This window comes from Aegilops tauschii, chromosome 3 (genome assembly GCF_002575655.3).
Source record: "Aegilops tauschii subsp. strangulata cultivar AL8/78 chromosome 3, Aet v6.0, whole genome shotgun sequence".
NCBI lineage: Eukaryota > Viridiplantae > Streptophyta > Magnoliopsida > Poales > Poaceae > Aegilops > Aegilops tauschii.
In genome coordinates, this window is record NC_053037.3 from 217,035,160 (window position 1) to 217,045,533 (window position 10,374).

Here is a 10,374-nt window from a genome sequence, read left to right on the forward strand (position 1 = left end):
CAAAACTTTTTAAAAAAAAAGAAAAAAAGAAGAGATTCAGAGTGTGCTCCTCCCTTCTTTATGTGCACCTCCGTGATTTAGTTACTTTTCTAGGCTCGCGTCTCTAGCATGGTCTAGCCTAGGACCAACACAGTATCGTCATTGAGCGTTTATTCAACTTTGCATTTCTGAATTGATTATTGCTGACATTTTTGCTACCATATCATAAGCCTTCCCAGCTACACATACATTTGACACCACCTGGCAATCGCTCTGTCCAAGCTTCGGGAGTTTTGACTACAACGGTTGCCGATCACTACCTGCTGCTGGGTAAGAACTGGTAAAATTTGAAATTTGCTTGACGGATTTGTGACACACCACCACCACAAGTTTCGAGTAGTCTGTAGGATCATATTCTTTAGTGCTTCTATTGCTGCTAACCATGGAAGGACCACAAGCCGACGAGATTGACTAGGTGAACATGACGTAGAAGGAGCTTCATGATAAATTTCAGCAAATGTTGGGTCAACAGGTGGAAGACGTGATGGCCAGCTTTGAAAAGGCACTTGAGAGGATTGATGACATTGAGAAGACAAATGACACCAAGTTGGACACCATGTTCGATGAAGTACTCACGCATCTACCACAACCACCATCCGCATCTGCTGCACCATTACAACAACAACAACAACAACAACAACAACAACAACAACAACAACAACAACAACAACAACAACAACAACAACAACAACAACAACGACGACGACGACAACAACCATCTCCATGTCGCGATCCAGCAGGGTGAGTGCAGCATGTTCCTCTTGAGCCAGGACAAACTTCTAGTGCCACTGCTACTGCTGTTGACACTTCTGTAGCTCCTGCTGCTACTGCATAGGTGGAGGCCCATTACGAGGATGAGGTTGATCAAAATCAGAACTACGTGCAACCACCAGCACCACCACCACCAGTTCGTCCTCATGCATATAATCGCAACGGTAGGGCTGCAGCACCCCCTCAGGTATGAGATCAAGACCATATCCCTAAACTAAATTTGAATATCGTGCCATTCGAGGGTAGATAAATTCATGATATTTATCTTACTTGGGAGTTAGAAACTGAACAACGCTTTACATGCTTATAATATCCCGAGGATAGACGTGTTGCTACTTTTGTTTGTGCTTTCACCAGTTTTGCATGTGTTTGGTGGTCTGAACATTGTAGATTATATCCTATTCCAGCTACTTGGGCTGCTTTGAAAACTGCTATCCGTATTCGTTGGGTTCCACCATTTTATTAGCGTGAATTACTTCAAAAATTGCAACGCTTAAGACAAGGAATTTTTTGTAGAAGAATATTATCAGGAATTACAAATTGGCATGATTCGATGTGGTATTGTTTAGGGTAATGAAGCTATGCTTGCATGTTTTATGGGTGGATTAAATAGAGAGATTCAGTAAATTATAGAGTATAAGGATTATAAAATACCACTAGTTTATTCCATCTTGATTGCAAAGCTGAACGTGAAGTTCGGGATCGACAGGCATTGGCACGAACTAATTTTTCCTTCAGGGCGATCTTCTCCTTCCACACGTCCTGCTGCAACACCTCCTACTTCATCCGCCAACTCCATCCGAGATACAAGAAAACAGGCACCACCACCATCTCCCAAGAGCGCAACCTCTGGTCCCGTACAGAGCTCTTCTTCATCCATGGCATCAACAGGGCAAACACATGAGGTTATACGCCGTCGCTGTAATGGTGGAGGTCACTATGCGAGCAAATGTCCATCTTCGCGTGTCCTGATTTTTACTGAGGATGGTGGGTATGAGTCCGCTAGTGACTATGATGAGGATACTTTGGCTCTTATTGCAGGTGAAGAACACGGTACAGATGATTCTGAACATGAGACGCAATACATGGCTGCTGAAGATACTGACAGTCATGAGAGTTTAGTTGCTCAACGTGTTTTGAGTGTGTAGGTAACACAAGCTGAGCAAAATCAGAGGCACAATTTGTTCCATACAAAGGGAGTTGTGAAGGAACGTTATGTCCGCGTCATCATTGATGGAGGGAGCTGCAACAACTTGGCTAGCATGGAGATTGTGGAGAAGCTGTCTCTCACCACAAGACCCCATCCGCATCCTTACTACATCCAATGGTTCAACAACAGCGGCAAGGTTAAGGTAACACATATTGTTCGTGTGCATTTTAATATTGCTACATATGTTGATTATGTTGATTGTGATGTGGTACCCATGCAAGCATGTTCCTTATTAATTGGTAGACCATGGCAATTTGATAAAAATCCTATACACCTTGGTAGAAACAATTAGTATACTATTGTTGATAAGGATAAACATATTACTTTGCTTCCTATGACTCCTGAACACATTTTGAAAGATGATATTAATAGAGCTAGTAAAGCAAAGCAGGAGCAAAATAAGAGTGAGATTTTGGCAAAAGAATTTGAGCAACAAATGAAGCCTAATAATAGACCATCATCTAGTGTTGCTTCTGAAATTAAATTGAAAAGTGGATGTTTACTTGCCACCAAATCTGGTATTGATGATCTAGATTTCAGCAAATCTGTTTGCTATGATTTCGTGTGCAAAGAGGCATTATTTTCATTCGAGGATGTGCCTCCCTCTTTGCCTCCTGCTATCACTAACATTTTGTAGGAGTTCACTGACATCTTTTCACAAGACGTGCCACCGGGATTACCGCCTATTCGTGGGATTGAGCATCAGATTGACTTAATTCCTGGTGCTTCACTGCCAAACCGTGTGCCATACCGTACGAATCCAGAGGAGACGAAGGAGATTATGCATCAAGTACAGGAGCCGCTCGACAAAGGTTATATACGTGAATCTCTTAGTCCTTGTGTTGTTCCTATTATACTAGTGCCAAAAAAGGATGGTACATCGCATACATGTGTTGATTGTAGAGGCATTAATAATATTCTATCGTCATCATATTCCTAGGCTAGATGATATGCTTGATGAATTGAGTGGCTCTACAATATTCTCCAAAGTTGATTTGCGTACTGGATACCATCAAATTCGTATGAAATTGGGAGATGAATGGAAAACAACATTTAAAACTAAGTTTTGATTATATGAGTGGTTAGTCATGCCTTTTGGGTTAACTATTGCACCTAGTACTTTTATGAGATTAATGAACGAAGTTTTACGTGCATACATTGGACCAAGGTTGTCAAAATCTAGATTTTAGTCCTAGAATCTTACGATTCTGAGATTCTACACAAGGCAATATGACCCAAGTCGTTTAAAAGATCGTATACAGTAGGGTCACTACTGGATCGCGCTTCAAGTCGTGGGGTCGTGTGGAATCGCGAGCCAGTACAGATCCTGAGCGACTAAAACTTTTGTTTCAATCTTGGCCGTCTATACATGTTGTACGGTGGATAGTCTGGTCCAGCTTCAATATTTTACCCTAAATTCCTTCCCGATCTGTGGTGGTCGTCTGCTCGTATTCCTCTCCCGATCTCATTTTCTCTCTCTGGCGGCTTCTAGGCTACAGGCCGCCAGCCGCTGGCCATCGGCAACATGCACGGCTTCCTCGACAAGTGTTGGCTGCCAGTGTTCCACGTGTGATCGTCTTCAGCAGGCTCTCCATCCACAACGAGTGAAGCACCAACCATCAAAGAACGAGTAACATCTGTCATTCGTTGCATAGGTTAGCTGCTACTACTACTACTGGTATGTACGTACATACATACTGATGAAGCATGTTCAAGATTAAATAATTAAATTAGATAGGTAGCTCGTCCTCTTACTCGTCTTAATCACTATTGACGACTAGTGAAACAGCAGCCATCAAAGATTGAGGAACATCCTTGATTCGTTGCACACCTGCACAGGTTAGCTACTACCTACTAGTACATATTTACTAATTGATGAACTACGTAGAAGATTAAATAAGCTAGCTTGTTATCTAACTCTTGTAAATCTTTTACTTGTACAAGGAAAAATGTCAACTGCTGTCCCAACCGAAAGTAGTAAGCCTAAGAGGTGGAATGCTCGTGGGAATCGCACTGACCCTGGCTGGGAACATGGAGAAGAAGTAGATGCTGAGAAGAGGACAACAAGATGCAAGTATTGCCTTCTAGTTAAAGGTGGAGGTGTCTACAGACTGAAGCATCACTTGGCTGGGACAAGGTTTAATGTTGAGCCTTGCAAAAAAGTTCCCGATGATGTTCGAAAAAAGTTTCTCAAACTTCTGGGGGTCCAAGCAGAGAAGAATGATGCAAAGAAGAGGAAGTTTAACACAGAAATGGAGGAGACAGGTGCATGTTCGAAGGAGAATACTCCTGCTGATAACAATGAAGATGAGGCTGCGACAAATTGTTTCGCTAACAAGCGTAGAGCCCAAACAACACTGAATCAGTTTTACAAGAAAGAAGAGAGGTAAGAGGTTTGTGCTCAAATTTGTCGGGTCTTCTATACCAATTCTATCTCATTTAATGTTGTCAAGGACCCATAATTTATAAAGATGATTGAAATGATTGGAAACTTTGGTAAAGGTTTTAAACCTCCATCATATCATGAAGTGAGGGTAAAATTTCTCAAGCTGGAAGTTAAGAGAACAATGAATTTGCTCTCTGAATACAAAGAAGAGTGGAAAAAGACAAGATGTACAATTATGTCTGATGGATGGACAGATAAAAAGAAAAGGTCCATCTGCAACTTTTTAGTGAATAGCCCCAAAGGTATTGTCTTTCTCGCCTCAGTCGATACTTCTGACATTTCCAAGACAGCGGACAAAGTGTTTGAAATGTTAGATGATATTGTTGAGCAAGTAGGAGAAGATAATGTTGTTCAAATTGTAACGGACAATGCCGCTAACTATAAAGCAGCTGGTGAGCTATTGATGGAAAAGAGGAAAAATTTATTTTGGACTCCATGTGCAGCTCATTGTATTGATTTAATTCTTGAGGATTTTGAAAAGAAAATTAAGATGCATCAGACAACCATTACAAAAGGGCAGAAAAATCACCACGTATGTTTATTCTAGAACAATGGTTCTTTCTTGGTTGAGAGAGTTCACTGGAGGGAAGGATTTAGTTAGGCCAGCAGTGACAAGATTTGCTACTGCCTATTTGACTTCGGGTTGTCTGCATGAGCACAAGGGCGCATTAATCAATATGTTCGCTTCAACAAAGTGGAGGGGTAGTAGATTTAATTCTGCAGAAGGGAAGGTCGTTCAAGGAATTGTTTTGGATAGCTATGGGTTTTGGCCTAATATTGCCACATGTCTGAAGACTGCACTCCCAATTATAAAAGTTCTTCGATTGGTGGATTCAGATGAGAAGCCAGCAATGTCGTTCATCTATGATGAGATGGATCGTGCAAAAGATGAAATAAAGCAAAATTTTAACTATGTGAAGAAAAGGTACGTTACTGTACTGACTTAGTAATTCTTAATTGCAGCTTATAGATATGCTATCTTAATCTTATTGTAGTTAAGTTTGACCATTTCAATTTTCTTGATCAGCTACACTCCAGTATTTAATATAATTGATGAGAGATGGCGTACACAACTTCATAGGCCTTTGCATGCTGCCGCATATTATTTGAATCCACAATGCCACTATAGTGATAATTTCAAGCCGGCTGAAGTAAAACGTGGCCTGTACACTTGTCTTGAAAAGATGGTTCTAGATTTAGATGAAAGAGTCAAGATAGATCTGCAGATTGATTCATTTAGGAGTGCCGAGGGCCTATTTGGAATGCATCGGCTATTATGACAAGAACAAAAAAAAATGCCAGCTGATTGGTGGGATTCGTATGGAGATGATTGCCTTGAGTTGCAGAGGTTTGCAATTAGAGTATTGAGCTTAACTTGTAGTTCGTCAGGTTGTGAGCGAAACTGGAGTACATTTGAGCAAGTAAGAATCAATGTCATGCACTCTCTAGTATAGGCGATATTATATAAAACATATACTAATGCTAACTTCTCAACCTTGTGTAGGTTCACTCAAAGAAAAGAAATCGTCTGAACCAAGATAGGATGAATGATTTAGTTTTTGCCATGTACAATTCGAAACTGATGAGCAGACAACGCAGAAGGCAACGACAGGTTGATGAATGGATAACTGAAAAAGAAGAGCCTGTCCTTCCTCCACAAAAGGAATGGATCCGTTGTCTTGAGAGGATTGCTCATAATGAAGCTGCTATGGGCAAAGAAATTGAAAGTGACATTGAAAATGATGTAGAAAATATTGTCAACATCCTGGCTGAAACACGTACAAAAAGTTCTTTTGATGAAGCAAGTTTATTATTATTCCATGTTCCTTTTACATAGTTACTGACTATTATTTTGGATTTTTCGTAGGTGATGGTGATCTCGGGGTGGATCAAGATCTTGATGCACCTACTTATGAAGATGCTGATATTGAAAACAACAATACCAGCGAGCAAAATGTTCTTGATGGCAACAATTCAGGACCTTCCTCGTACTGTGTTGGGAGTTCTAGTGGTACAATACCACCTATGAATGAGGACGACGATATCAACTTAGACGACTTGTACTGATTAAGTTGGCTTCTATTTCTAGTTAGTTAAACCTTTGTGCTTGTTGAAAATTTGGATTGGATGCCCTTTGTTTGCTTTTGGACATGTTAGTATGCCACTTTTAATTTGAGGTTCAGAATATTTTTCTATTTATTTTTCATGGCTTGTTTTTGTTAATTTTATATCGAAAACATGTTCATGTACAAGGATATGCATTAATTATTCAAAATAGGTTGTAAACTGTAACATATACACTCATCCAACCTTCTAAATAAAGGGGAGATTATGAAAACGTACTTTTTGGTAGAATCCGGTAGGATCTTAGATTCTATGCCGATTCTACGATTTGCGATCCTACGAGAACACCTCCGATCCGATTCAGGATCACGATTTTGACAACCTTGCATTGGACGATTTGTGGTAGTCAATTTTGATGATATACTGATTTATAGCAGATCTTTGGAAGAACATTTGGAACATTTACGTGATGTTCTTATTACACTACGTGATGCACATTTGTTTGGTAACCTTGGGAAGTGCACCTTTTGCATCGATCGAGTATCTTTTCTTGGCTATGTTGTTACTCCACAGGGAATTGAAGTTAATAAAGCCAAGCTTGAAGCTATTGAGAGTTGGCCCCAGCCCAAAACGGTCACACAAGTGAGGAGTTTTCTTGGAATCGCTAGTTTCTATAGGTGTTTTGTGAGAGATTTCAGCACCATTGCTGCACCTCTCAATGAGCTTACAAGGAAGGATGTGCCTTTTGTTTGGGGTGCCGCACACGAAGAAGCCTTCATGGTATTGTAAGATAAGTTGACACATGCTCCTTTACTCCAAGTTCCTGATTTTAATAAGACTTTTGAGCTTGAATGCGATGCTAGTGGAATTGGATTGGGAGGTGTGTTATTACAATATGGTAAACCTGTTGCATACTTTTATGAAAAAATGAGTGGGTCTAGTATGAACTATTCTACTTATGATAAGGAATTATATGCTCTTGTTCAGACTTTAGAAACATGGCAACATTATTTATGGCCCAAAGAGTTTGTCATGGCAACATTATTTATGGCCCAAAGAGTTTGTTATACATTCTGATCATGAATCTTTGAAATGTATTAAAAGTCAAGCTAAACTGAACTGTAGGCACACTAAATGCATTGAATTCATTGACACTTTTCCTTATGTCATAAAACACAAGAAGGGTAAAGAAAATGTTATTGCTAATGCACTGTCTCGTCGCTATACTATGCTTTCAAAACTTGACTACGAAATATTTTGTTTGGAGACCATCAAAGATCAATATGCGCATGATGATGAATTTAAAGATGTATTGTAGAATTGTAAAAGAAGGGAGAACATGGAACAAGATCGTCGTTAATGGTGGATTTGTGTTTCGTGCTAACAAGCTATGCATTCCAGCTAGCTCCGTTCGTCTTTTGTTGTTGTAGAAGGCGCATGGAGGAGGACTAATGGGACACTTTGGCATGAAGAAGACGGAGGACGTATTTGCTACACATTTCTTTTGGGAAAAGATGAGGCAGGATGTTTAGCGTTTTGTTGCTCCCTGCACTACATGTCAAAAAGCTAAGTCACGACTTAATCCTCATGGTTTATATACGCCTTTGCCTATGCCTACTGTTCCATGGGTGGATATATCTATGGACTTTGTTTTGGGCTTTACCTCAAATAATGAAGCAGAGGGATATCATATTTGTTGTCGTGGATAGGTTCTCGAAAATGGCCCACTTTATACCACGTCATAAAAGCGATGATGCTGCTAATGTTGCTGATTTGTTCTTTCATGAAATTATTCGCTTGCATGGTGTGCCAAATACTATTGTTTCAGATCGTGATACTAAATTTCTTAGCCACTTTTGAAGATGTTTATGGGCTAAGTTGGGGACTAAACTACTTTTTAGTACTACTTGTCACCCCAAACTGATGGACAAACTGGAGTAGTCAATAGAACATTGTCTACTATGTTTAGGGTTGTTTTGAAGAATAACAAGAAAATGTGGGAAGAATGCTTGCCTCATATTGAATTTTCTTATAATCCTTCGCTGCATTCTACTACTAAGATGTCCCCTATTGAAATTGTATATGGTTTCCTACCTCGTGCACCTATGGATTTGTTGCCTCTACCATCTTCGGAGAAGGTTAATTTTGATGCTAAACAACATGCTGAATTGATCTTACAAATGCATGAGTTAACTAAGGAAAACATTGAGTGTATGAATGCTAAACATAAACTTGCTAGAGATAAAGGTAGAAAACATGTTGTCTTAGCACCTAGAGATCTTGTTTAGTTACATTTGCATATGGATAGGTTTCCTGATTTGCACAAATCAAAGCTAATGCCACGTGCTGATAGTCCTTTTAAGGTGTTAGAGAAAATAAATGATAATGCATATAAACTTGAGTTGCCTGCAAATTTGAAGCCTTATTTGGGTGAGGAAGATGAGCTTCCGTCGAGTACGACTTCACTTCAAGAAGGGGAGGATGATGAGGACACTAATGCAATTGTTACACCCACATCCCCTGCTGCTATACATACTGGACCAATTACTAGAACCCGCGCACGCTAATTAAATTACCAGGTACTTTTGTTTCTTGGTAATGATTCTAATGTTCATGAGAATATGATGCTGCCTAAATGGATTCATTTGTCTTGCTTACAAATAAAGGGCCTAGCTTGGACAAGAGGATGAACATTGGAGCAAGAACATGCATGGAGATGATGGCATGCGCAAGGGGAACAAGAACGGAGTTACGGGTGATGATTTCAGGACTTTGAAGCCACCATAATGAGTGCGTGAAGCCTTGGACGAAATATACAAGATGCCACTTCATAAATTTCGTCTAGAGGCTATTATAGGTGCTGCGTCACCTTATTATTGGGCCAGGCCCATGTAATTTTGAAATACTAAAGTATAGGCTGTTTGTAGAGTCTGTATGTATGTGGAAAACAGATTTAGGGTTGGTTTCGAACCCCTGCTCCAAGGGGCGACGAAATTCCCCCCTTCCTCCATATATACAAACATTAGGGCGTCGTTTAGACTTTGCGTTTTGATTAGATTAAAAGTTCATCATAACTGCAACTTCGCGTGCTTCGCGTGCTTCGTTTGTGTCCAACGACCAGACCAAGACGTCACAGAACCCCACTTTTATCAATAAAGTTTTCCTCTTATATTCGCAATATCCATATTGCAATCTCAGTTTCTTGCTTGTTCTTCATTTGCTCGCAGGAAATAGATCGTGGTCAGGTTGATCATGCTCCGGCGTGGTCAATAACCCCTCGGAAGTTCGTTTAGCGATTGCTGAGGCGCGACATCTTCCCACGTTCGTAGTCAGATCGTCAAAGTCGACCCCCAGAGAAACGATTGCTATATCATCGAAACATTGGGACACCTTCGCCTCTATCATGATGTGGTTGCCATGTCCGTTTGCCACCTCCTACTTGGACGACCATGGCAATTCGACCACGTCGTCATCCCTGGTACAACGAGGTGCTATACGAACGGTTTTTGACCCCTTACCGCGACGGCATTTTAAACCGTCGTCTAGTGAGTGTGGGCGATAGGGGGGTCCTTCCCACACGACCCAGAAAGCATCGGGGATAGGGAGTAGGAATGCATACGTTTTCCCGAACAAAGCGTATGCGATGCCCACACCTATCCCAAACATGATTCTTCACACAACTGTTTGGGATATATCTAGTATCCCAAATGCTCCATCCTTGCTACTCGTGTGTGCTGGCATTACCATCGCAATTGGTATTCTGTGGTGCTACGTTCATGATGCGCGGCCCATCACAAGCAGTTCACGATTATAGAATGTGTGTCATAAGCAAACAATCACACAC

The 10,374-nt window shown here is 40.6% G+C and overlaps 1 protein-coding gene across 1 annotated transcript; it reads left to right on the forward strand.

The window, feature by feature from the left end:
- The first annotated feature begins 5,501 nt into the window (after positions 1–5,501).
- On the forward strand, positions 5,502–6,734 carry LOC109777859 (uncharacterized). Its single transcript, XM_020336416.4, has 3 exons — positions 5,502–5,887; positions 5,971–6,244; positions 6,334–6,734. Exons 1-3 carry the CDS (start codon positions 5,762–5,764, stop codon positions 6,531–6,533), a joined length of 600 nt encoding a protein of 199 aa, XP_020192005.2. The 5' UTR covers positions 5,502–5,761; the 3' UTR covers positions 6,534–6,734.
- The last annotated feature ends 3,640 nt before the right edge of the window (positions 6,735–10,374 follow it).

Bases quoted from the DNA above. Each gene is read 5' to 3' on its own strand.
- LOC109777859 (XM_020336416.4), top strand. From the start codon at position 5,762: ATGCCAGCTGATTGGTGGGATTCGTATGGAGATGATTGCCTTGAGTTG. The intron at 5,888-5,970 runs GTAAGAATCAAT...AACCTTGTGTAG, and splicing joins ACTGGAGTACATTTGAGCAA to GTTCACTCAAAGAAAAGAAA. The intron at 6,245-6,333 runs GTACAAAAAGTT...GATTTTTCGTAG, and splicing joins CAACATCCTGGCTGAAACAC to GTGATGGTGATCTCGGGGTG.